Source organism: Pituophis catenifer, unplaced genomic scaffold (assembly GCF_029215685.1).
Source record: "Pituophis catenifer annectens isolate HBS135680 unplaced genomic scaffold, rPitCat1.0.hap2 SCAF_13, whole genome shotgun sequence".
Lineage (NCBI taxonomy): Eukaryota > Metazoa > Chordata > Lepidosauria > Squamata > Colubridae > Pituophis > Pituophis catenifer.
Genome location: NW_027256893.1, coordinates 12,188,405 through 12,216,331, shown reverse-complemented (window position 1 = coordinate 12,216,331; position 27,927 = coordinate 12,188,405). Strand labels below are relative to the sequence as shown.

The 27,927-nt window shown below is 38.1% G+C and overlaps 1 protein-coding gene and 1 non-coding gene across 4 annotated transcripts in view; one reads left to right on the top strand and one right to left on the bottom strand.

Annotated features, from left to right (window-relative positions):
• Positions 1–27,927, top strand: part of CDH8 (cadherin 8) — a 255,600-nt gene that overhangs the window by 10,985 nt on the left and 216,688 nt on the right. For all 3 annotated transcript variants that reach the window (XM_070953109.1, XM_070953108.1, XM_070953107.1), the window contains one exon: positions 15,460–15,916. In XM_070953109.1, the coding sequence (XP_070809210.1) occupies positions 15,665–15,916 (252 nt within the window). In that variant the 5' untranslated portion in view covers positions 15,460–15,664. The remainder of the gene's footprint in view (positions 1–15,459; positions 15,917–27,927) is intronic.
• Positions 11,056–11,148, bottom strand: LOC139323791 (small nucleolar RNA SNORA5). The gene has a single exon (XR_011601019.1). It is a non-coding gene; the product is annotated as a small nucleolar RNA SNORA5 (small nucleolar RNA).

Here is a 27,927-nt window from a genome sequence, read left to right as displayed (position 1 = left end):
ATAACACTTTGTTGAATGAATAGTTTACATAAATATTGCGCCTTTATTCTTTCTGGGCACATAAACATCCTTTCCAAACATATTTTTTTTCCCCTCATTTAGTAGATGGCTTCATACATAATATATTCTTCAAAGGATACTTGAAAGTAAAAGAACTGAGAAATAAAATAGGAGCTGGAAGTTTTTTGTTTTTTTGTTTTTCTCCCCGCACCACGCTGGGAAAGAGAAAAAAAATAAAACAAGCAGCAACTTGTAACCTATCAAGCTGAACGCAGAGCACCCAGCCATGCACTTTACTAGAGCTTGACAGCTCCTGAATTTGAAGTCCCAAGTGTGCGACAAAGCCCGGAATATATCCAGTCACTTGAGGCCATAAATGGCTTACTGGCTATGTTGAGTTCTGGTGCATCACACATCTCCTGTGAGCTAGCGAACTTCCCACTGTCCCTCCCAGCCTTACGTTATCCTAACCAGCATGGATATAAAGTCCATGTTTTGATTAAAAAAAAAATGCTGAACATCTTTGAGAAAATGAAATTGCTTTTATATTCATTGAACTTGGCAAAGGCAACATCTGTAGAGTAGAGTAGAGTAGAGTAGAGTAGAGTAGAGTAGAGTAGAGTAGAGTAGAGTAGAGTAGACTAGAGGACAGTAGAGTAGAGTAGAGTAGAGTAGAGTAGAGTAGAGTAGAGTAGAGTAGAGTAGAATAGAATAGAATAGAATAGAATAGAATAGAATAGAATAGAATAGAATAGAATAGAATTCTTTATTGGCCAAGTGTGATTGGACACATAAGGAATTTGTCTTTGGTGCACATGCTCTCGGTATACATAAAAAGACAAAGTACATTCGTCAAGAATCATAAGGTACAACCCTTAATGATAGTCATAGGGAACAAATAAGCAATCAAATCATATTAGGAAACAGTCAATATAATTGCTGGCAGACTGCAGAGTTAGAGAAAGTAGGTGTCCAGTTTGAGGGATCCCTGGTGTTCTCTGAGCTGAGTTGATTTCTTGCAAACATTTCATTACTCAACTAGGTGATATATCATCGTTGTAACAGCACTGATGATATCACCTAGTTTGGATAATGAGATATCTGCAAGAAAACATCAATGCTTAAAGAGCACCAACCCTGAGCTACAAATATTTTCCTCTTATCAAAGTCCCAACTTGTTTTCAAGGGTCTGGATGACTTGTGAAGTGACTGAAGTCTGCTCAGAATATCATTGTTGTCTCTGTGGATTACCAGTAATTTCATTTTATAAACACATGTATGGTTATTTATATTTTATGTAGAAAAAATGTTAGGCCTTTTACCTTTTTTAACAATTCTGGACAGCTTGCAAAGATGTAGCAACATTATTAAAAAGAGAAAAAAAAACCATCATATGTACATATAATCAATACTCAACATTAAAAAATGCAGCGTTAAAATCCGTGCACTAATAAGTAAGACTTTAGTTTCTTCTTAAATTGTAACAAAGAGGAGAATTTTCTCAAAACCAAATGGCAATCTGTTCCATAAAATGTCCCTGCTTCAGAGAAAGAAGTCATAACTTAAAGGTGTCAAACTTATTATTGGGAAGACTTGCAACAGATCATGCCACTGATTGGCCTAAGTATATGGAGGAATTATAGGGGAGCACATATTCTTGTAAACAACTAATGAAAGTCATCTGAAGATTTATATATCATTATGGGCAATTTGCATTGGACTTGAAAAATAACCGACAGCCAGTGAACTGATTTCTGCATAGGAATTTATTTATTTATTTATTTAATTTTATTTATTTAATTTGATTTATATGCCGCCATTCTCCGGAGACTCAGAGCGGCTTACAATGCATTAAGCAATAGCCTTCATCCTTTTGTATATTTTTATACAAAGTCAGCTTATTGCCCCCACAAACTGGGTCCTCATTTAACCTACCTTAGAAAGGATGGAAGGCTGAGTCAACCTTGAGCCTGGTGAGATTTGAACTTGCAGTAATTGCAGGCAGCTGATGTTAATAACTGTTAATAACAGTGCTTTAGTCTGCCGCGCCACTGTTAATCTGTTAAAGATTAACAGAGTTGGAAAGGACCTTGTAGGTCATCTAGTCCAACCCCCTGTCCAAGCAGGAGACCCTACACCATTTCTGACAAATGGCAGTCCAATCTCTTCTTGAAAGTCTCAAGTGTGTTGAGAGAGTCAGAAACAGAGGCAGAGGGAGGGAGGAAGAGAGGACAAAACAGAATTCTTTCAATGTGGTTCATCTCATATAACAAGTTAGTTATGTTTACGTGTGCCAAAGTTATTTTTTAAAAAAAAAAAAACACACACATTTATTTAGGAATATGCTAATAATTTCTTACTTAGTGTTCTACTTGGTGTCTTCCTTTCTCTGACGTGCAGCCAAGAACAATGTTGCCCTTATTTTTGCAGTCACCAAACAATTAACAATTGGGAAAAAATATTTTTGGGAGAAGGGTCATCTGATACCTTTGGCTGTGGGTATCTTTGCTCTCCCTGTAAATAATCACTCCATTTTGTGATCAGTTCAAAAGCAACAGGAATACGAAAAAGAAAGAAAGTTTAAAAACATACAACGGCAGTTCTTGTGTTGTGAGGTTTTCAGTTGTGCGACTTTTTTTTTTTTACTGGACAAATAATTTGGTCAGGTGAAATTAATGCCTTATCTATCCCTCTATCCATTTATCTACCATTATTCTTATCTATAACAATTCTGTCTCAACTTGAAAAGATACCTGAGTCTTGTGGAACTGGGATGGTTTTTGCTTTAATTGTCAATAATCCAGAAATTTCAGTTGTTGCTGGTATTCAAGCACATAAATATATAAAAATCTAAATAGTAATGATGGTGGTAAAAGAGACAACTTTTTCTCAAACCTCATCCAGTTTTTTAAAAGTCCATATTCTCCTTTTTCTGGAGTTGTGCCAAAAAGAGAACTATAGCTTCAGGTTACAAAAGATCTAGAGATGGCCTGACTGATACATTATTTTTTTCCCCCAGCAATACATTCCTATTGATTAGAATTGTGAAACTGTTCTGCCTTAGAGAACTTGCGTCCATTTTCTATAGGTATCTTGAAATCTTTTGTTTGGTGCTTTGAAGATGGGTGACGACTACAATACTCAGAATTCTGAGGTAGCATGGCCAAAAAAAGACCATGCTGAATCGGCATTCTCAGTGTTATAATCCTGACACAACTGGAGGATAACCGATTGAAGAATGAGGTTTTTAGATCCTTGCAGTGAACAAAGATAACAAGTAACAGGGGGCATAGTTTGAATAAAGTCTAGAAGTGAGTAGCGTAATAAGCTCATGTAATTACCGAGAGAAAGCACTCAGGTTCTTCCATTAAGGAAAACTACTGAAAACATTTAAAGTTTTGCGTTTGTGCATGCATCAAATTAGCAGGCTTAATGCCGGATTGCAGCAATGAACAAGAACTATTCATTTCATCGCTCCTTAGTGTGTGTTTTTAATCTGTTATGCTCTGGTATATACTGCCTGCACTGTTAGAAAAAGAAGACTAGCCCAAATTCTTAAAGGAGAAGAAGGAAGGACGGGAAGGAGGGAAAGGAAAGGAAAGGAAAGGAAAGGAAAGGAAAGGAAAGGAAAGAAGGAAAAAGCTATGGCTGAAATGTTCTCTTAAGGATTAGGAATAAAATAAAATAAAATAAAATAAAATAAAATAAAATAAAATAAAATAAAATAAAATAAAATAAAATAAAATAAAATAAAATAAAATAAAATAATAAAATAAATAGGAGTTTGTAAAGACTTTGCACAGTGCCTGTTTATGATAGTTTGTAGGAAAAGAAAGATATTGTGACTTTATTTCAGTAGCAATGCACGGTGTCTTGCCATTAGCAGGCAACACTGAGAGTCCCCTGTTTGCTGTTTAGATATAACTTCTGAAGCTCCTCCATCTGTCGCACAGGAAACGATCTGCATGTCTCTTCAACCCTGAAACGTGGAGTTTGCTCCTTTCAGAGCAAATGGTAAATCAAACACATACACACACACACAACACAAACCCACCATCTCTTCTTTAACCCTTCTGTTGTTGTTGTTGTTGTTGTTGACTGACTCGAAGATACTGCCTTAAAAAAAAAAAATCTCTGATTGAATTGTTGCAAGGCGCCCAAACTGTCTTCCTCATTATCCTCATCCTCATCATTTGTGAGTAAATCTCACAGGAGTAAAATTCTGTGGAGAATTTTCCACAGAATTTTCCTCCGGTGAGATTTACTGACAGATAAGGATGAGGATAATGAGGAAGACAGTTTGAGCGCCTTGCAACAATTCAATCGGAGGTTTTTTGTTGTTGTTGTTGTTTTTTAAATTCCACAGGAAAATTCTCATGGAGGAAAATTCTTTAAACAGAGGGCTTTCATTTTTGTCCAAAAGCCCTTTAAACCAACAAAGAAGGTGGCACATTGGTTTTGTTTTTTTTTCCCCTTTACGTCAGAATAGGGAGACTTTGATATATGGACACATTTGGCATTTGGAGAACAGAGCACAAGTGTTTCCACAACATAGATGGGGGAGATGGATAGGAACTTAATATTCATATAAAAGTTGCCCTAATCTACAGGACCAGCCAGAGAAAATTCAATTTGCCAGAGGATAAACTGGTAATATTATTCCCAAACGCCACCATCTCCCTCGATGCTATTTTCTGTGCCTGTTTACGTTATCTCCAAAGAAAATGCTGGCCTATAGCCACTCCCTGTATATGCAGATATGTTAAGAATGCCTATGGGTTCAAATAGTACCACAGGCATTGTTGCACATTAAAAGGGAGGAAAAATTGTTACGGTTTTCCTTCTGGCAAGCCAGTTTCTTTTTTTTTTAATTTCAAATAATATTTTGGGGGACAGAGGGTGGCAAGCCTGGTGAATGAAAGAACATGTGGGTCTCAATTTATTCCTTAAGTTTGATTTCTCTGAAATAACTGATTGCCAGTATCGGAAAATATCCAAAGTGTTCAAGGCAAAGAAAAGGCAGAGCCATGGGACACTGAAGATAAACTGAATTGTGAGGAATGATTAGCAAAGAGTCAGTATTTTTGTACTGTGTTATGTGTGTGCGTTACACCCTACGTAATGGGGTGAGCTCCCGTTACTTGTCCCAGCTTCTGCCAACCTAGCAGTTCGAAAGCACATAAAAAATGCAAGCAGAAAAATAGGGACCACCTTTGGTGGGAAGGTAATAACGTTCCGTGCACCTTTGGCATTGAGTCATGCCGGCCACATGACCACGGAGACGTCTTCAGACAGCGCTGGCTCTTCGGCCTTGAAAGGGAGATCAGCACTGCCCCCTAGAGTCAGGAACGAGTAGCACGTATGTGTGAGGGGAACCTTTACCTTTTTATGTGTGTGAGAGAGGATGACAGTGAAAATGACAGGGTCCTTCCAGGATAATCTGATTCTGAGCCGTGGTAGCCCAGTGGTTAGAATGCTCTACTGCAGGCTAACTCACTGTCCACTCCCAGTAGTTCGATTCTGACCGGCTCAAGGTTGACTCAACCTTTCGCTCCCTAGGTGGCTTAGTGGCTAAGATGCTGAGCTTGTCGATCAGAAAGATTGACGTTTCGAATCCCTAGTATAGGTCTCGTGCGTGAGCAGGTGGATGGACTAGATGACCTCCAAGGTCCCTTCCAACTCTGTTACTGTTACTTCCTTCCGAGGTCGGTAAAATGAGGACCCAGACCCATTGTTGGGGGCAATATGCTGACTCTGTAAAACCACCAGGGCTGTAAAGGACTATGAAGCAATATACAAGTCTAAGTGCCATTGCCATAATCAAGGAACTCAAGGAATAGAATTAGGACTACGTCCAACTTTACCTAATGAGTTGTCCAAACCTCATATCAGAATATGAATTCAAGGAGGGAAAAACAAGAGAATGGCCATAGATTGTTGTCTTTCCTAGATTTTCATAGATCATTGTCTTTCCACTTAGAGTTTCTCTACCTCAACATTTGATGACTGGCACCTAAATGTATCAACTCGCTATACTTAACTGTACTGAGGTTTGAAATGGTGTGATGTGTGACTCCTTATGTATTTTACCTACCTAAACCTGTTTGATATCTTTTAATCATTACCTGTTCCAGAAGATACCACATAAAGTACTTCTTTACAACAAATGAACTTGCTTCTGAAGCACTGGCAATGCCATCTTTATTAATTAGTCAATAATATTCAAGCTCTCAAGGATTCATTACATGAAGGTAGATTTTCAGCCTCTTAGGTAAAATATACCGTGATACAGGGGTGAAATCCAGCAGGTTCTGACAGGTTCTGGAGAACTGGTAGCGGAAATTTTGAGCAGTTTGGAGAACTAGCAAATACCACCTCTGGCTGGCCCCAGAGTGGGGTGGAAATGGAGATTTTGCAATATCCTTCCCCCAGGAGTGGAGAGGGAATGGGGATTTTGCAGTATCCTTCCTCTGGAATGGGGTGGGAATGGGGATTTTGCAGTATCCTTCCCCTGCCATGCCCATCAAGCCACACCACGCCCACCAAGCCACGCCCACAGAACCAGTAGTAAAAAAATTTGGATTTCATCACTGCTGTGATATGCTTAATCTTATTTTGCTACTTATACTGTTGATATCCATATATTATTTACATTTTAACCTTATCTTTAGTTTACAAAACAATACATTTTCAGTTGTCATAAGACTAATCAATGAATATTGAAAAAAACTAACCTAATTTTATGATGCTTGTGAATTCCCTCTTTACTGATGTTGTGCTTTATTCTTTTTTCTCTCTTCTCTTGTTTGTCTGTTTTCTTTCTTTTTTAACTTTTAAAAGTACTTATTTTTTGAAATGCCAGGCTTAATTTGGCAGATGTTCAGTAAACACATGGAAAAGGATTGTTATCTGACCTTAATTCTATTTTTTTCAGCATAATGTATTCAGTATATAAATTTTGATCTGTTTATACAGTACATACTGTAGAAGACCACAAATATATTCATGTAATGCCACTCTTATGTTCAGGCAGCTTCAGTGTTTTAAAAAATATTTTTTTTAAAAAAATTCAAAACTGAGATAATAAGGATGAAGACACTGACACTGACTTGCCAGCACTAATGCTTAGAGACCAGGCTATTTAAAGGAATCTCCAACATTACTTATAAACAATGTAATACAAAGATGAATAAACTATAAAAATTTATAGCTACTTATATTGCCTATTTATATTGCATTCTAACCCAAACACATATGTGTAATTCTGCACCAGTTCACTGCTATTATAAAAATATGAATGCAAATTCTCACGCATTTCCAAGTTTACATGCAGAAACAATTCACTGTTTTAATGTAAATTTTTTCTAACAGTCACAATTTTGTGATGGTGGTGGGAAAATCAGCAATTTTCGCTTCTCTGGCCATTCTGGACTCCGATTTCTTAAGCCATGCATTCAACATACATTTTACATTGTACGACTGCGTTACTCAGTTTGGGAACTCAAATCCCAGTTTGGATATTAATTCCAGAATGCAAACCAGACTGAATTATATTATAATGAAGACTATGCAAATTTCTTCCCCTTCCTAGATTGTTGTTATTATTTTAAGAATGATTTTTTAAAAAGAATATTGCTTTCTCAAATGTGAAAATATGGTATGCAACTTCTCCCTCCCCGCCCCTTTGTTTTAGGCTTCACATAGATTTTAATTTGGGCACTTTATATTTTAGTTTGCACAGTTGGTACAAATTAAAACACTTAAGGAGAATTCACCCCTGCTGCAAGGAATACTGATTATACCTAGGAAGTAAATGGTTTGCTGAATAACAAATCTTGGCATGCATTTTTTTGTTCAGCGATATCTGGTGGGTCACCATCAAAGCTGTAGATTATATTTTAATTCTTTGTAATGTTAAAGCAGGTGGATGCATGTGTTAACCAATGTTAAAGGATGTGAAAGACTCAGAATATCAGGACATTCCACACCATAGGCATAAGGTATTTAGAAATGTGGGTAGTCCTTGACTTACGACCACAACTGAGCCCAAAATTTCTGTTGCAAAGTGAGACAGCGGTTCAGTGAATGTTGCCCCACTTTACGACCTTCCTTGCCACAGTTGTTAAGTGAGTCACTGCAGTTGTGAAGTCAGTAACATCATTGTTAAGTGAATTTGGTTTCCCCGTTGACCTGGCTTGTCAGAAGGTCGCAAAAGATAAACCAACATGACCCCAGGGACACTGCAACCATCATAAATATGAATCGGTTGACAAGAGTTCTAAATTTTGATCGCGTGACCATGGAGATGCTGCAATGGTTGTTAAGTGTGAAAAATGGTCATAAGTCTTTTTTTTCCCAGTGCCGTTCTAACTTTGAACGGTCACTGAAGGAACTGTTGTAAGTCCAGGACTACTTCTATATCATGGGAATTGTTGTGGTTGTTAGTTGCAAAGTCGTGTCCGACCCATCGCGACCCCATGAACAACATTCCTCCAGGCCTTCCTGTCCTCTACCATCCTCTGGAGTCCACTTAAGCTCACACCGACTGCTTCAATGACTCCATCCAGCCACCTCGTTCTCTGTTGTCCCCTTCTTCTTTGGCCCTCAATCGTTCCCAGCATTAGGCTCTTTTCCAGTGAGTCCTTCCTTCTCATTAGGTGGCTGAAGTATTTCAGTTTCCTCTTCAGGATCTGGCCTTCTAAAGAGCAGTCAGGGTTGATCTCCTCTAGGACTGACCGGTTGGATCCCCTTGCAGTCCAAGGGACACCCAGGAGTCTTCTCCAGTACCATAGTTCAATCATGGGATTAGGTAATGATAAATTATATTTGTATTATTGCCAACAAAACTACATGGATTTATTTCTCCAACTCCCAGAAATCAAGCTAAACTCAAGAGGTGTGTGTGTATATATGTGTGTGTGTGCTTGTGCACGCATGCCTTCACATCAAATTTTTACTCCAAAGATGAATTAGTCTGCAGTTATCTTGGTAAGGTTTTTTGCATGTGGTTTTCCATTGCCTCCTTCCTAGAACTGAGAGAATATGACAGGCACAAGATCACCCAGCCGGCTTTGTGCCTAAGGCAAAACTATGGTTTCCTGGTTTTTACCCTGATGTCTTAATCCTTACACTCAACTCTTTATAAAGCAAAAATAAATAAAAACCAGGGATTGAATTTAAGTAAGAATAAAGGAATCTACCTGGAATGATTGCTCCTCTTCTTGACTTGCTTCCCCTACCTTGAATGATGCCAAGCTGATAGTTGACTACTCCTTACTGGCAGTGGTGGGTTTCAAATTTTTTTACTACCGGTTCTGTGGGTGTGGCTTGGTGGGTATGGCATGGCTTGGTGGGTGTGGCTTGGTGGGCGTGGAAGGATACTGTAAAATCTCCATTCCCATCTCATTCCAGGGGAAGGTTACTGCAAAATCTACATTTCCTCCCCAATCCAGGGGAAAGTTATTGCAAAATCCCCATTTCCTCCCGATCAGCTGGGACTTGGGAGACAGAGAATAGATGGGGACAGGGCCAGTCAGAGGTGGTATTTACCGGTTTTCTGAACTACTCAAAATTTCTGCTAGCGGTTCTCTGAACGACTCAAAATTTCCGCTACCGGTTCTCCAGAACTGGTCAGAATCTGCTGAAACCCACCTCTGCTTACTGGTGATCTTCTCACACATTGCTTCTGTCCTAGCTCCATACCAGAGGAGCTATCAAACAAAGTTTTTAATTGTTTACCCTTGGCAGTGTAATTTATTTCAATAAAATCAATACCGCAGCATTAGAAATGTAACAACAAATGTCTGGGAATCGATTGAACGCACCTTAATGAATTGTTGAGGTCAGAGGACTTATCTATAACTTGTAATCACAATGATCAACAAGGCAGCAATGAATGTGAAATGGAATTAACAATGGATTACCCCTAAAGGAAGTGTTATTTGTAAACAGGTCCCCACTCCCAAGATGTTGTAAAAATGTGCAATTCTGGGGATTACAATGCAAATCAATGTGCAAATATGTGATGAACGTTTTTTTTTTTTTTGATAAAAAGGGCAGATTGTAGTTTAAGACAGCTTTAAAAAGGATTTTGTAGCTATTTATTAAAAGGGGTTGCTCATTACACATCTTAAAAATTACTTTATTTGTCCTTAAGATTTTTTTTGTGTGCAGTTCTTCCTTTTATGCAGTGAGTTTCTGAAATACTCCAAAGGAACTTAATAATGAAGTTTTTAAATGCATCACTCAGCCCCTAAGTACAAAACTGCATTGTTTGTATATTACACCATAAAGATCAATGCACTTAAGTGCATTTTATATGATCATATGCATTGTCTTAACCTGGAAAATCAATTAGGTGATATATGCAAGTACATTTAATCATATTTCATTCTTGTGCTTATACCCTAAGCATGTTATGTAGATTTAAATCTCATTGATTTCAAGAGAACAACTACTTCAATGAAGCAAATACAGAAATAGCTTCATAATTCCCACCTGATAGATTTGATCTTACAGCAGAAGCCTATATATAAATGGGAGCCCTTTGCTTTTATGGGATTATTTCTAAATAAGAAATGTTCTACACTATCACTTATGCATTCATAACTTGAGACTTAGGCACAAGCATGGAAGAGATAAGATGCATGATATGATCTTTAAATGTTGACATCTAACTGGAAAATCTCTCCTCTTTATTCAGGAGTTTAGGAGATGATCCTACTGAGATCAGAACAGGACATCATCTAGGGTAGTATTCTAAGAAGAGGTAGGACAGTCAGTGACACCTCATAAATCTTCCCTCTAATTCAGGGGTGTCAAACTTGATTTCATTGAGGGCCACATCTGGGTTGTGTTTGACCTTAGGGGAGGGAGGCAGGGGGGCATGGCCAGCTCAACATCACTCTTGTCGGAGGTGTCTGTGGTGGCTTAAGCGCACTGCCAGTGAAAATGGGCTTCTGAGCTCCCTTTTTGGCTGCCACTGCCTCCTGCAACCCTCTGCCAGTGAAAACGGAGCTCAGGAGGGCTGCATGTTGCCCTCCCGAGCTCCGTTTTCACTGGCAGAAGCACTGCGGGCCAGTCCTTCACTGTTTCCAAGGCAGCCCCATGGGCCAGATCTAAACCAGACCTGAATTTGACACCCCTGCTCTAATTACAAATTGGATACTCCTTTTCTATAAATGCCTTTTCTTCCCATGTGATCCTACCAAATTGGTTTTTATAACACAACTCTATAACCATTAGGGCAGCGGTGAAATCCGATTTTTTGTTACTACCGGTTCTGTGGGCATGACTTGGTGGGCATGGTGTGGCTTGGTGGGCGTGGCTTGGTGGGCATGGCAGGGGAAGGATACTGCAAAATCCCCATTCCCTCACCACTCCTGGGGGAAGGATATTGCAAAATCTCCATCCCCACCCGACTCTGGGGTCAGCCAGAGGTGGTATTTGCCGGTTCTCCGAACTACTCAAAATTTCCACTACCGATTCTCCAGACTCTGTCAGAACCTGCTGAATTTCACCCTTGCATTAGGGTGATATATTTCTTTATATCTGTCAACAGAGTTGCCTGTCATCTACTGAATTAATTTTCAGGTTCCTGATAATTTCTAATAACAAACCCATTTCCACATACTAGGGACTCTTGCTTTTGCTACCAGAAAAAACAAACACCTGTTACTTCCGTCTACAGGGACCACGTTTCAGAATCTCCTTACTATTGTTATCTGAGGAGATATCACTCCCTCTTGCATATGGCCGTTATTGTTTGTTGTGTGCCTGAAATACAGGAAAAGCAGAGTTTATAAAATAAATGAACCAAGAACATTTCAGCCAAATGGGTTTCTTGGCATCAAAACAAGCCAGCATCCAGACGCTGTCTTGTGGTGATGATAACCCTCTACTGATCCATTTTATGGTTCGTGCTCGCCTAAAATAACTCAAGAATCAAGTTAGGTTTAATGTAAAATCCATTTAAATCGTGGCTGTTGTTTCTTCTCTCTGTTGTGGTTGACGCTGCTTTTTGTGAGTCTGGCAATACTAGCAATTCCTACAGAGCTATTCCAAGGCTGGATACAATTGTGGCTAATGAATCTTGATGCATTAGTGATGGCTCAATGGAAACTTAATTGAACACTTCTGAGTTGAGAGAGAAAGAAGTCTAAATCTCCTGTCAAATGCGGTTTGTGTGTATAATATGGATGCATGTGGGCCTTTAAAAGCACCTGAACAGACACATCATGTTTGCAAAAATAGCACTTGTAGTCAGCTAATTCCCTTTCTCTTCCTTCATTGTGCTAACACAAAAATGGAATACCGCACTATATTCTTGAATGTGGCAACTAAATTTAAGTCACAACATTTTCAGTTTTCTAGTAAAGTTTGTGCTGACATTTGTCAGGTGCCAACGAAATACCCAGAGTTGTTGCGCAAGTGTTAAAAATACAGTTTCTGTGTCAGCTTTTTCATCATTCTTAATTTGACTGAGGGGAAACAAGAGGAGAACAAAGGAGAACATTTTGATCCTATTTCTATGATGGGATGTGTAGAGCCATGCTCTTACTTCGTTTACAAAGTGATTGAAAGTGTTGTGAGTGATTTCTTGCTTCTCAGCAAAACCATCTTTCATGTGTCTTTATACTGCAATTAAACCCCCAGTTAAAAACATCACAAAGGGGAAAAAAAATAATGGTAATTTTCAGACTGGAAGAAGGACAGCTCAGAAGATGTGAGAGTGATGTCAAGGGATGTTAACAGATGAAAAGACACCGATAGGCCTTCTCACTTTATGCAATCCCTTCCCTAGAGATGGGATGCTCCCAAAACCAGCTGGTACTGCAAAAACGGTTTTGTTGTGCGTGTTACCCTTAGATTTGGTCAGTGGTGGTATTCAGCCGACCTGTAGGTGGGCCTGCCCACCCGCCCACCTGCCCCGGCTCTATGCCATCTTATCTAGCTATGTTTTCTAAGCCGCATGCATGCATGCAAGCAAGCTGTGTGAGCGGGCAAAGCTCATGGATGGAAGGCTGCGAGCATGCACAGAAGGCGCACACGCTCACATTTTCGGTGCACAGTGAATCAATGGTAAATTATGTGAAACCCACCTCTGGATTTGGTTATGGATACTTAGGATTACAGGATAGATTGGATAAATTGGATGGGTGGACGGATGGATGATACAGATAGATGATAGAGAGATGATAGAGAGATAGATGATAGAGAGATAGAGACACAGGCAGGAAGGCAGCAGGCAGAGACATTCAGACAGACATGGTTAAGTGAGTTGAGTTGAGTTGAGTTGAGTTGAGTTGAGTTCAGTTCAGTTCAGTTCAGTTCAGTTGAGTTGGGAGTGTGGGCACAGGTAAGGTCAACAAAATATTACTGGGATTCTGAAACTCTCAAAGAATAAGAATTGAATGAAGACATTCTGGAATTGGAGAGCAGATGTTTTTTTTCCCCACACACAATCTTAATTTAATTGAGGGCTGTTGACAAAAAATTCAAGGGTAGCAAAAGTTTTCTGACTTCCAGCATTTATATTTGCAACTATTAAAACATGGAGGCCAACGTGCCTCATTCAGATGCCAAATAGTGGCTGATGGAGCGGAATTAATTTTCTGGTAACTTTTTAAATAGTAGTCTTATTGAGGTTTAAAAATAGAGAAATAAAAATGAATAAAAACTAAGAATAATTTTTTTAAAAAATCAAAAAAGTGCAGAGATAAAAAAGGGGCAAGAGAAGAAGAGAAAATATAAAGTGGAATCGATTTTCTGGTATGAATAACTGAACCATAGTTTATTATGAATAATGATCCTAATCGCTTCTAATCTGAGATGCAAATCCCTCTCTCTCTCTCTCTCTCTCTCTCTCTCTCTCTCCCTCCCTCCCTCCCTCCCTCCCTCCCATTCTCTCTTTCTCTGTTAGAAGAGATCAGAAATCGTATCTTTTAAAACTGGTCAGCAGAGCTCAGCAAAGAAAGTAACCAGTTAGTACTCAAATAACACAAAAATAGAAGAACAAGAAAACAGAGGAGAATAACAAAACAACACAGGCAGATATTTTTCTTTCCCCACCCCATCTTTTTTTAATTTTTAGAAACCCTTAAAAATCCACTGCAGAAATCCTCCACAAAATTCTATGTTCTTTCTGATAGGAAGAATCGATTAATTCTTCTTAAGCATATGGTGGGAAAAGACATAACTGCAGAATAGTCTCCACATACAAAATGTGACACAGAGACTTTATTTGCTGCACTAAAATATAATTAATAGCCTGTTCCATGTATTCTTTCCTCCATATTGCCAGTTTAAGAGAAGTCCTGCTAAATATTTTTCCATAGTCACAATTCAGTCGGACAATGCCTTATGATCATGTCACCACCAGTTTTTGTTTCAGAATAATTTATTTAGAAAAGCTTGTGGTTTATTATTAATGTGGTTGGTTGCTTAGTCAGCCAGATATTTTGACTGGATCTAGCATTTTATTTGCCAATTGAGTCCTTCTCAAGGATTTAGGAGCGGCGTTTATTTACTTCTTAGCGTATGGCATATCATACATGGACTAGCAATATATATATTAACATTCCACCTAGATTAGTAAAACACAATAAAATATAAATGTTATAGGAGAGGCAGATGTTGTTTGATAGTGTTAAAACTATCCTTGAAGGATATAAGCTGTTCCAAGTAAAGCTGCCTTTTACAATTGATTGAGATTGATTTTTTTTTCAATATTGATGGTGTTCAAAGGGTGCTCCAGAATGAACATTTTTTGTTGTTAAAATTATTAATATCATCACTACCATCGCTATCACCATTTTTACAAGGACCAGTAACTTTTGTACTTAGTTGCATTAAACAAAAATAACAACAACATAAATCCTCATTAGCATCATCGTTACAATCGGAAACTTGGGTTCAACACCATTGAACAAATTATTTTTGAGGATTGTGCAAATGCCAGTAGAGGAGTGTGTGAATTCAGCATTAAAATTTTAAAAGTGTTGTAAATTATGATTCTTGATGAATGTATCTTTCCTTTTATGTAGGCTGAGAGCCTATGCACGGATACAAATTCCTTGTGTGTCCAATCACACTTGGCCAATAAATAATTCTATTCTATTCTATTCTATTCTATTCTATTCTATTCTATTCTATTCTATTCTATTCTATTCTATTCTATTCTATTCTAAAAACATTTAAAAAGAATTGGTAGTGCATATTGATTGGTGGGAAGGAAGGAAAAGTTTCCCTACCCAAAGAAATTATTAAATGGCTTCCATTTTGCTTCAAAGATGCAAATACTTATTTCCCAAAATACCTGGAAATGAATTTTTTAAATGGGATTGTTAAAATAGAATGTACAAAATTAGAATCTACAGATCTGAAAAAAAACCCAAGTCACACATTCCCAATCATTTTACTGTATTGCTAACTCCAGTTATTTCTCTCTGAATTTTTTAGGCCTCTTTGAAGATAATAAATTCCAATGGAGGGTGTTTCTACCGCCTAAGCATTCTCTCTTTATGTTTAAATTGGTCTAAAAACACGATGGAACACTAAGTAAATCTTCGTTGCTGCAGGATGAATCGGATGACTACAATCTGGAAGGAAGCAGAATAATTGTGTCTTGTCTTCTTCAGTGGTGATTTGCTTAGTGTGTGGAACAATGCCAGAAGGACTAGCAGAAATGCTTATGGATACATGGGCTCCATTAGTAATATTATGGATTACTGCATTTCCATCTATATACATGGCTCCACTCAATCATTCTCAAGTACTACCCAGTAGGTCCAGTAGAGGACTAAGTGAACTCAATGAAGAACAAAGAGTGTTGAACCGTTCGAAGAGAGGCTGGGTATGGAATCAAATGTTTGTGTTAGAAGAATTTTCCGGACCTGAACCTATATTAGTTGGACGGGTAAGTCAATATTTTTAATCCTCCAATGAGACTGATAACACATATTTATTTCTTTGAACTGTTTCCTCAATAATTGTGTCCTGTGAATGTTTTGACATGCTACAAGTCAGCTAAGAAAAGGAGTTGACCCCTAATTCACTTTCTGCCTTTAGAATGAGCTAAGAAGGACAAGGATATAGTTAGCTCTGATTCTGTCAAAGGAGGATTATTGATTTCATGTGGTTAGCATATTACAGTCAAGGAAAAGAGTATGAGCATGAGTATTTTGGGATTGGATTTGTTGATATGGTTTGTTTGACAGACAAGACAGGCAGCCATTGACCAATAAGAGACCACTGAGTGGGCCTCCTCAACTTATCTTGGTACTTATTCACATTTTTGGTTCGCTATGTGTAATATGTAGTTGAGCACGTATAAAATTAAAACTTTGTTAGGCCTATCTTGCTGGAAGATTCTTACTTCAAGTGACCTTGTGTGTGTGTAGGACTATAACTATAACTGTCTGGTTTGGTTCTGCAACCCAACAAGACAGACACAGACTTCAGAGGATAATTGGAACTGCAGAAAAAACAATTACTACTAACCTGCCTTCCATTGAGGATCTGTATATTGCATGAGTCAAAAAGAGGGTTGTGAAAATATTTACAGACCCCTCACATCCTGGACATAAATTGTTTCAATTCCTACCCTCAAAACGATGCTATAGAGCACTGCTCACCAGAACAACTAGACACAAGAACAGTTTTTTCCCAAATGCCATCACTCTGCTAAACAAATAATTCCCACAACACTGTCAAACTATTCACTGCATTACTATTGCTATTGGTCTTCTCATCATTCCTGTCGCCCATCTCCTCCCACTTGTGACTGCATGACTGTAACTTGTTGCTTATATCCTTGCGATTTATATCGATATTGATTGTTTCCTAGTATGATTTGATTGCTTATTGTACCATATGACTGTCACTGGGTGTTGTGCCTTGTGATTCTTGACAAGTGTATCTTGTCTTTTTATGCACACTGAAAGCATCTGCACCAAAGACAAATTCCTTGTGTGTCCAATCACACTTGGCCAATAAAGAATTCTATCTATCTATCTATCTATCTATCTATCTATCTATCTATCTATCTATCTATCTATCACATGATGGATGAAGGCAGGGGTGGTTTTCTCCAGGATGCCTGAACATATTTTCAAGCTGGCTGTATGAATATTTGGAGGGGAAGAGATGATTGACCTCAAGTCTGGTAGTGAGGGATCAAATCTCAGTAAAAGAAATAGATTGGGTCCAAAATCAAGGTAGCCTACTGAAACAAAGACAGAATAGGATTAATTCAAAGACAGGTTTGATTACCTGAGGTAAAGATGTGAAGAAGGGGTCATAGATGAATAAACAAGAAGGCTGGCAAGGAGAAAAGAAAATGAGTAAGAAAAACATTTTTTTGGGGGGGGATCTTAAGTAGTAGTGAAATGAGTCTCTCATCTCCCCTTCCGTCTCTGTGTATCTCTCACATACACGCACTCTTTCTTTTCAAGCAAATAAAGATGCTTTAGAGTGACAACCATTTAATACGTGCCTTCTGCCTAGAAAATAAAGATATTGTATTTTCATTGTTAATGATATCTATTTATGTTCCCATGGAATCAGAAGAAGGCACCCTCTCCCCCGCCCCAAAAAATAAACCATCCTAATAGAAATTAATAAGGGCTAAGCAGAAGACTTCATTTTACTGTCAATCACAATGTGGAATAACTACAAACCATTTATATTATCAAGCATCTTAGAAATCACAGTATAAATCGCCGAAGCAGCACAAATAGTATGCCAGGCTTTTAGCATCTTCACGCATCAAACTTCCCCCGTCTACATAGCAGCTCAAATATTTACTGGTCTTCATGGGTTATTTATTTACTATATTTAAATAAATTCATTTCATTTACCATAGCCTTCCACCCAGGGGTGAAGTGCTCCCGGTTCAGACTGGTTCGGCCAAACTGGTAGCGATGGTAGTGATGGCAGCACAAGGCTCCGCCCATCCGCCCAGTCGTCGTTACTTCCTGGTTTTAACCAGGAAGTAACCTGTTTTTTTACGCTCTGTGCATGCACAGAGGGTCCAAGTGCGCATGTGACACACACACACAAGCGAGCAAAGCATCGCACACATGACACATGCACTTCCGAACCGGTTGGGAAGGTTAAGTAGATTTCACCCCTGCCCGCCACCCCTTTAAAAAAAAAAGACTGTAAGTCATTTACACTAAATAAGTTTTACCACTTGATTTTTCTAGCAAAATGCAGATTGAGAAAAAAAGGAACAGTTCCTAAAATGCATGAGATTATTTGAACTGCTCAGGCCATGGCATGTTTAATTTTTTACTATTTCAGCATTATCCTCTTTCTAATTCCTGTTTTATTCTAACTATTAAAATGTAGCTACGGGGGCAGTCCTAATTAATTGGCAATGTGTTATTGAGTATGATTGCTTTTTTTAAGAAGAAGAAAAAAATCCATAAAAGGGGGTGATAGCATCATGAAGGAAGCTGCAGTTGAAGCCTTCATACTCCCTTTATTCTGCTGTTACTTAAAATTACAATCTGAGTTGCCTATTTATATTGTCCTGTGGTTCCTATGTCAGGTCTAGTTCTCTGTTGTATGGAATAGGACAACTTGCCACAATCAACTTGCTATGACCAACTAGCCATGGCCAACTCATTGCCGGAACAACTAGCTGCAGGACAATTTGACAAATAAAAAAGTTAAATTAATTTCAATGGAACCATTGTCAATCATAATAAAGAAAGTCAATCCAGAAATAAAAGGGTTACAATAATCAAGATGAAAACATGGTCACCAATAATAAAAGTACCAGAATGAAATGATTAATACAGCATTGAATTGTCTCATGGTGAATTGTCCTGCAGTGAGTTAGCTGTGGGGAGTTGTCGTGTGGCAAGTTAGCCATGGCAAGTTGGCTGTGGCGAGTCCTTCTACACCCTCGGTTGTGATGCTTAACTGAAATGACTATCCACAATTTGTAAAGCACTGTATTCCACTGGAGGTCAATCCAAAAGAAGTAGAAAAAGATACAGTGTGGAGGAGATGAATCTGATGGTGAGGTTCATGGTGATAATTGAAAAACAGGCCTTTTAATGAATGCATTCTTCGTTTACCTAAGAGCAAATTTTGAGTATATTGGAACTTGCTCAAGTTCAAGTAGCAGATCAAATATTTGATGATAATCCTAACAACCCTAATACCAATCCTATGTTTAAAAGCTTTGAGCTGTGCCTTGTCTTCTCCTTCTACTATTCCTTCTACCTGATCTGTTTTTCTTGTATGTCCTTGTATTCCCAAAATTGGAACTACCGTATCTCATATTTCATATTTGTAAGCTGTTCTAGGATGTTTTCCAGCAAACTCAAGCATAAAAATGCTGATAGATAGGTAGACAGATACTGGAGATAGACAGACAAACAAAAAATAGAACAGAATAACAGAGTTGGAAGGGACCTTGGAGGTCTTCTAGTCCAACCCTCTGCCCAGGCAGGAAACCCTACACCACTTCAGACAAATGGTTATCCATCATCTTCTTAAAAATTTCCAGTGTTGGAACATTCACAACTTCTGCAGGCAAGTTGTTCCACTTATTAATTGTTCTAACTGTCAGGAAATTTCTCCTTAGTTCTAAGTTCTAAATCTTCAACCTATTTTTCTATTTAGATTTAGGACTAAAGTCTAAAAGAAAATCTGAAGTTGAATAGGATAAGAGAGTTAAGAATGGAACCTACAAAGAATTTCCCAACTAGTTCCAATCATCACTCAGTCAAACAGGATTTGATCCATGGATCGCATTCCAGGAAAACCGCAAAGTTTCCACCCCCAACTTTAATCTTTCATCCAATTTTCAGTAGTTACAAGCCTGCTTTCCTATTTGCTTAGGTTAATGGTTCACTATCGTCTACACTTCCGTGAAAGGAGTGGTAGTTCTTAGCAGCAACGGACAGTAATGTCTGTTTAGAATTAAGAAGGGCAAGTAGTTCATAGAACCATAAAGTGCAATGTGATTTCATTAGTTCCCATTTGGAGAAAGTGAAATTGCTGTCACCATAAAGGAGACTAAAAGCAGCCGTTAGATCAACAATGCCTCTCTATCAGTTTCAGTAGAACCTGTAACTCTTGTACATATTTTTGGATCAAGATGGATTTTTTTTTTAAACAAATGATGCCCAGATGTACTTATTCATTTCGATGAAACATTAAACATGGATATGAATCTTGAAGCAGTATTTAAATCTACATATCAATATTGCTTTTTTTTTTTTTGCAGTATTTTAGGAATCTCTTCTAGAAGTCCTGGTACTGGTACTTTAGTGTGAAAACACTAAATGGTGAAGTGAAGTTATACATTTACACTGCACCAGTGATGGTTTGCTACTGGTTCGCCCCGATCAAATGAATCGGTAGCGGCGGCAGTGGCAGGAGGTTCCACCCACCCACCTGGACAGTTCTGTGCATGCGCAGAAGTGTCGCACGCACACGCAAGCACACAAGCGCCCACGAGCGAACCGTTAGCGATGGGATTTGAAACCCACTACTGCACTGTACCCTTTACAAGGCTAAACTGAGAGGCTGTGATGAAAAATTGTCATCGTGAGCTAGGCGATATTTAGATAGGGGAATTTCAATACCCCTTCAAGAAGCCAATTGAGGTTCATTTATTAAATGCTAGTTTTGTAGCCTACCAAACATTATTTCCATACAAAGGCATGAGTTTACACAACCTACACTCTAAAGCTTGGATTTTGTTTTGTTTTGTTCCATTCAGTTGTGTGTCTGATTCTCAGAGACTGCCTGGACAAATCCCTGCAATTTTCTTGGCAAAGTTTGTCAGAAGTGGTTTGCCATTGCCTTAGAATGACTGGACCAAAGTCACCCAGATGGCTTTCTGGTCAAGGCAGGACTAGAACTCAGGGCCTCCCAGTTTCTAGCCTGATGCCTTAACCACAACATCAAAATGGCTCTTGAAATCATATCCAAAAACCTTGGGTAGCAAATCTTAATTGATGTGTTTAAATATTATTCTAAGACCCAGAATGTAAATCATATTGTGACTAAATGTAATGGCCAATTCCCATAGATTACTAAAGCAAAGATTAGATTCTTACAATATCCTGAATTTCAGTCTCTCCATTTCCCCTATTAGTCTAGTCAAACATGCCACGAAGTTCCATTTATGATGTTGTTGATAGTCTGAGATAATCTTGAATATGGTGCTGAGAAATGTACTCTGTGGACCAAATTTTGCTGAGAGACAAAGAAACAGACCGAAAAACTTTTCAATGAACTATGGAGTTAAAATAAAACAAGTTTAATCCAGAATATTTTATATTAGTGTTGAAAGTAATTGAGAATCGTAGCTGAACAATACAGTCCAACTATCCTTCAGCAGACCTTCTACTGGTAACCCTGTTTCCCCCAAAATAAGACATCCCCTGATAATAAGCCCAATCGGGCTTTTGAGCGCATGGCAATAAGGCCAAGCATTTATTTCAGGGTTCAAAAAAAATATAAATCAGGGTCTTATTTTTAGGTATGTAAAAGTTAAGATAAAATCATGATAGAAAAATTATTTTGTCTGGTTTTATTTCACCTTCCTCCCGTTTTAATCTACCATTGAAAATCACAATGATGGAAATGAAAAGAGATATGTTTTAAGGACGTCATATAAAACTTTTCATAGCTTGTGATTTTAATAGATTGGAAAATAAAAATGTATTGAATAATCTCAAATCCTGATCTTATTTAGAATTAGCTATTTGCTGCAGGCCCAAGCTGCTTCTTAATTGTGCATGTTAACAAAGCTGGCCCTACAATTAGGCTGGATGAGACAGCTGTCTTAAGCATCAGATTTTGAATAGCATGAGGAAGACAGGCAATTGTGAACAATTTTATTGCTTTATTGTGGCTACTGGAGATAGAGAAAATGCTTTAGGGCTTTACTGTGTCACATATAGGAAAAAGTTCTGTGGCTCTGGGTATTACGTTTCCCGATTTTGGCATGCTGGGATTATCATTTATGTCTCTGCTTCAGACAGCAAAATATCTTGAGCTAACCCTGGAAATTAATTTATTCCAAAGTCATGCATTTCTATCTTAAGTTGATGCAGGGTCTGGCAATAGCTACGCCTAACAAAATCAAGACAAAGAAGACACACAATCCAATTTATTTGGAAATAATTATTTCCTTATTCAAATTCTTAATCTGTAATAAGACTTTAGCCTTTGTTACATTTTTTTTTTACATTCATTCAAATATGAGCCAAATTTTATGCACCGATGATGGGTCCTTTATATCTAAAGAATTTATTGAAGTGCATTACAATTATTTTGGGTTTTTTTGAATGCAAACACACACACACACACACACACACACACACACACACACACAAATTGGTTTTTATAGGAACATATTCCCAACTGGATTTAAACTAGGAAAGTTTTCAATCAAACACACTGACAAAAAAAAACAAAAAACCCACCAAAAAACAAATTGTGAGTTAAAATAGATTGCTGCCCTTTTCTTGATTCTTTCTACATATTGCTGAGCTATTCAAAGGATGTGCTGTCTTACAGACCATATGTGTGCCAATTTCTCTGGTACAAATAGGGCAAGAGATGCATTGGGAGCTTTCTTTCTGGGATTTTTCTTTCACCGCCACATTAAATCACATAATACTCTGCATTACAACATCATTAAAGCATCCTGCCTTCCTTTAATTTCCATCATTATTCAAGTGCACTAGTAAATACATAGGGGACGAAGGAGGCAAAACAATACCAACAGGCATGTCCATTTTCTAGAAGTATTTTTTTAAAGTATTTTTTAAAAAGTATTTATTTACTTATTTACTTATTTAGTTATTTAGTTATTTATTTATTTGTCAACAAATAAGAAAACAAGTAACAGAGTAGACACAGACATGGACACATGAAAAATTTTTGGCACAAAAAAAAAAGAAGAATATAAATAGGCAAAACATAGCCATAAACACATAGAATGATTACATATAATTGGGAACAGTAGGACAGGGATGGTAGGCACACTGGTGCGCTTATGCACGCCCCCTTAGGGACCTCTTAAGAAATGTGTAAGGTCCACGGTAGACAGATTACGGTAAAAAGTATGGGGATTAGAGAGACTAACCACAGGATCAGGTAGAGTGTTCCAGACATTTACTACTCTATTGCAAAAGTCATATTTCCTGCAATTAAGATTAGAGCGAATTACATTGAGTTTAAATCTATTGATGGCCTATTTGGTCTTCAATATTGCTGTTTTTTTTTTCTTTCAATTCACGGAGACCACTTTATAGTTTCTGACTTCTGTAGAACAGATGGAACAGTGCAAAACCTGATTCCAGCAAAGAGCATGTTGGATCTGTTCCGGAATTCACAATTTCTGTACTCAACTGCCTGCATATTCTTCCTTCATGGATCATACAAAATTCGTTCTGTCGATGCATCTATTTTTGCATGTGCACACAAACAACCAGCATCTTTAGAGAGGAACGATACCAAAGGTGCAAAAACGATGAAGCTGTTGTGGCCCGCCAGTGGCCTGTGTGAATTGTAGCTGATTTTGACAGCGAGGAGGCTGGTGTGGTGCTGCGCCAGCAGCCTGTGCAGCTGGTGCTTGAGTCGGACAGTGAGGAGGCTGGAGAAGATGTGGTGCCAGAGGCAGGGATTCAGCCAGGGCCTTCAGAACCTCCAGAAGCTCCTTTAAGTGAAGAGGACGAAGAGGAGGAGCCTCTTCTCGATGTACAGGCACGCAGAGCTGCCAAAAGGCAGGAGTGGCTCCTCAGGAGGAGGTCTCCTAGAGAGTAAAGCTTGGGGCTAATTGGCCACTCCCTTAGCCTATTTAAGGAGGAACGCCGACTGAAGCAATTTGTAGGGAACAACTTTAGTTCATTCTCCTTCGCGTCTGGATTCTCTGCAAATTGCTTCTGGGCTTTCTGCCAACCTTAGGAAGATTGTGATTACTTTATTTTTAGTTTCTTGTAGGCTGTTAAGAAAGTTCCTTAACAACCTTTGTTTGGAAAAGACTAAGTTATTTTAGTAAATTTAAGTTTTGTACAGACTTTGTGTGTGCTGTGTTCTTTGGGGTCCGTAGCTGGGGCAGAACAGAAGCATTAAACTGAGACCAAATTCAGATATGCAAGTACCATACCTGTCTATTCTGCAAACTGCTGTACAGCGATATGCAAGGAAAGAGGAGAGATCGGGGTCCCACGTGATGCATTTGCTTCAACTTTCACATGCTGAAAATATCTGAAACGGATTCAGAGCACGTCAGTGAACTCTTCATTTCCCAAAGAAACTGCATGAAAATTTTATCCAAATTGAATGATATAAGTGGAATTTTTCATGTCTATGGAACTCTAGTTGACCCGTTCTAATTATTAGTTGGTCTTTGGCCAAAATATTTCATCTATCAAGATGTAAAAATCACTGAGGGCAGGACCTGATTAATATTTAGCAGGGAAAATTGTATAGAATTTCAGGGGTTTTGGCCAATCAATTAAAAAAAAAAATCTTAAAAAAGTAGCATGTTTCATGAAAATGCTCACAAAGTCACAAGGGTAAAGTGCAACTTGAAGACTATATAAACCAGGGATCACCAACCTTTCGGACCTCAGGGACCACTAAATTCATAATTTTAAATCCTGCGGACCACTAATATGATTTTTTTTAAAAAAAGATAAATAGTATCTAGTGCAATATAAAAATGCAAATAATTTTTCTGCGGACCACCAAAATTTTCTCACGGACCACCAGTAGTCCATGGACCATCAGTTGAGGACCACTGATATAAAAGTCCATCCATATACAATAGAACCTCTGGTCACGAACGCTTCTGACCATGACCAAATCGGTTCCGACCAAAAAATTCACAAAATTTTTGAATCTGATCACGAACACATACTCGGGTGGCGATCAAACATGGCCATGGCCGATTTCACCTTTTGCGCCATTTTTTTTTTGTAAGCGCCAAATTTCCTGTTGTTTGTTTAAGGTTCAGGTCATGACCAAATTGGGTTGCGACCAAAATTATGGGACCAATTATGGTCGTGACCACAGGTTCTACTGTAAATGTTGGTGAATGATCTGTGTGTCGCATATAACATTAGGAATTTACTGTGGACCCTTTGCCTGTTCACTTACTGAATTAAGAAGTGAAGTATGTTCATAGTGAACTATGAATTAACATGCTCTGATTCTTTGTGCAATCCTTGAACTGAATCAGTTTTAATATTTTCTACCTTTATATTATGGCTGTAGCTTAAATCAGCATCAAAGAAACCTACTCCCCCAATTTGTGTGTTTGAAGCCTCCAGCAAAATTGTGCCAGTTGTGATGATTATGTAATCAATAAGCCAAAGTAGCAAGAAAATAATAAATTTATTTACAGTTATTTTGACTTTTTTCAGCCCTGAAAAACCTTCAATCTGATTTATAAATAGGATCATTTATCCCCATGATCGAATTTTTTCTACCTCTTTGAAATCTCAAAGGATTACACAATGGAAGTTTTTGACTTTATTTATTAATTTCCCACGTTCTCATTTTCTTGTTATTCTGAAGATGAATGCTATTACTTGAACAGAGTATATTAGATTAACAGATCAATCTTCTTTGTATTGTACCCATGAGCACATAACATGTATATATATAAATGTGTGTTTTTTAAAAGAAACACACACATTTCTTTTTAAAAGAAAATATATTTTGTATTAAGATTAAGTACAACTGCCCCTGTCATTTTTGAGTCCAATCACAAGGGACTGTGTAAAATAGTAAGTAAAGGGAAACAAATAAAATAAAATACCATTGAAATGTTATGAAATTTAGAATTGTTAAATCAGAGCTTGCAAAAATTTGGCAAGAAATGTGTGATTTTTTTAAAATAAATTTTTATTTATTTAAAAATACAGACAAAACAAAACAAATAACAACAAAACATACAAAACATGTAAACAAGAATTCAAATATACATCTTATCCAATTTGTTGCAACTGTACTGTCTGTTCTTATTTGTGCTTTTTTTGGTTTTTTGATTTTTGGTTTGTTTGCCACAATAGTCATTATTACTGGGCAGGAGGTTAGCAGACCCATTTTCAAGACCTATTTTTTTCAGAAAAAAAAAAAGATATTGAGACTCTAGAAAAAGTGCAGAGGAGAGCAACCAGGATGATTAAGGGACTGGAGACTAAAACATATGAAGAATGGTTTCAGGAACTGGGTATGTCTAGTTTGATGAACTGGGCATGGCTAGTCTAGTGAAGAGAAGGACCAGGGGAGACAGGATAGCAGTCTTCCAATATTTGAGGGGCTGCCAAAAAGAGGAGGGAGTCAAGCTATTTTCTAAAGCACCTAAAGGCCAGACAAGGAATAATGGATGGAAACTGAAAAAGGAGAGATTTAACCTGGAAATAAGGAGAAGTTTTCTGACAGTGAGAACAATCAACCAATGGAACAGGGGTTGCCTTCGGAAGTTATGGCAGTTTCATCACTTGACACTTTCAAGAAGAGATTGGACTGCCATTTGTCAGAAATGGTGTAGCGTCTCCTGCTTGGGTTGGTCTAGATGACCTACAAGGTCCCTTCTAACTCTGTTAATCTGTAGATCTGTAAAGACCTGGGAAATGCCATGGGACATGAAAAGAGCCCAAAATTGGGGGTTCCCAGGGCAAAGATGATGTCACTGGCTCATCCTTTCACCTGGAAGCGTCTCAGTGCTTCTGACACATGTGCAATCATCATCATCATCATCTCATTATTGTTCACATGGAGGAAGAGCTCTTCCTTAGTGTTGCTCTCTGATTTTATCCTACCACCAATCCTATCCTATTCAAAAAACACACCTGTATAAACTGTTATATGGAGATTCGATTTAACATGGTTTCCATCGATTCTCCAAATCAAATCAACTTTCCAAGCCAGATTGACATTATGTTCTTTGATCTTTATTAGATCATTTTAGCTAGGGCTGTCTGCCTTGATTTAATGTTTTTAGATGGTTTTTTTTTTTTTCCTAGATTTCTCCACTGGAGTTAGGTGGCCAATAAATGTAAATAAATGATAAAATAGTGAACCAACAAACAAACCCTAAAATGATCTGAATCACATTTGGGCTGATTTTCTGAATTGCAGATATTCCTGGATGTATAACCATAATCGGGACTGGAACGTCCATTGCCAAGCAATTTAGTTATTAAGGAAATTTTGCTTAATGACTGTGTAAAAAATCATGCTAAAATACTCAAAGGTGGACTGAGATACAGAATAAATAAATGCTTATTCTCATCCTAGCCAATCAACAGAGCATTTAAATGGATTACAGAAGTTAGTACTTTCATACTTGCAAAGATTCTATTAATGTAGCCTTACAGTAAAGTAGATTTAGGTCATTTAGTTGTGTAACCTGTCTGGTTTACCTGGGAAGGCCAAAGCATGATTGCAAAGCTCCTGAGATAGTTGGATTTTTTGATCGTAAGTGCCACTCATTCAGCAACATTACATTGCTTTGAATGATCACTGAATTAGTGGTCATTAAACGAGGACTACCTTCAGTCACTCCCAGGAGAGATGTCATATAAGTCAAATATATAAGTAAATAAGCAAACATACCTGCAATGACTAGGTCAATATTCCCAATATACTCTGCCTTCTTGCCCTGACATTATCTTGAAGACTGGCACTAATTTATAGAGCATAAAACGAACCATCTAACCCTAATGAGACTGACCCAGATCTGTGCGAGCAGAAGGGACATTTTGCGGACTCTATCAGTCAAGGAATGATTGGGCCCAGAAGAAGAGTCATCTCTGCTGTGGCTCCTCCCCTTTTTAACCCCCTAAGTGAGATCTGCCCCCCACCCTCCAGGCCTTCCATAAGGGCCTGAAAACCTGGCTCAGCCAGTTGGCCTGGGACCCTAATGGGGATACATCA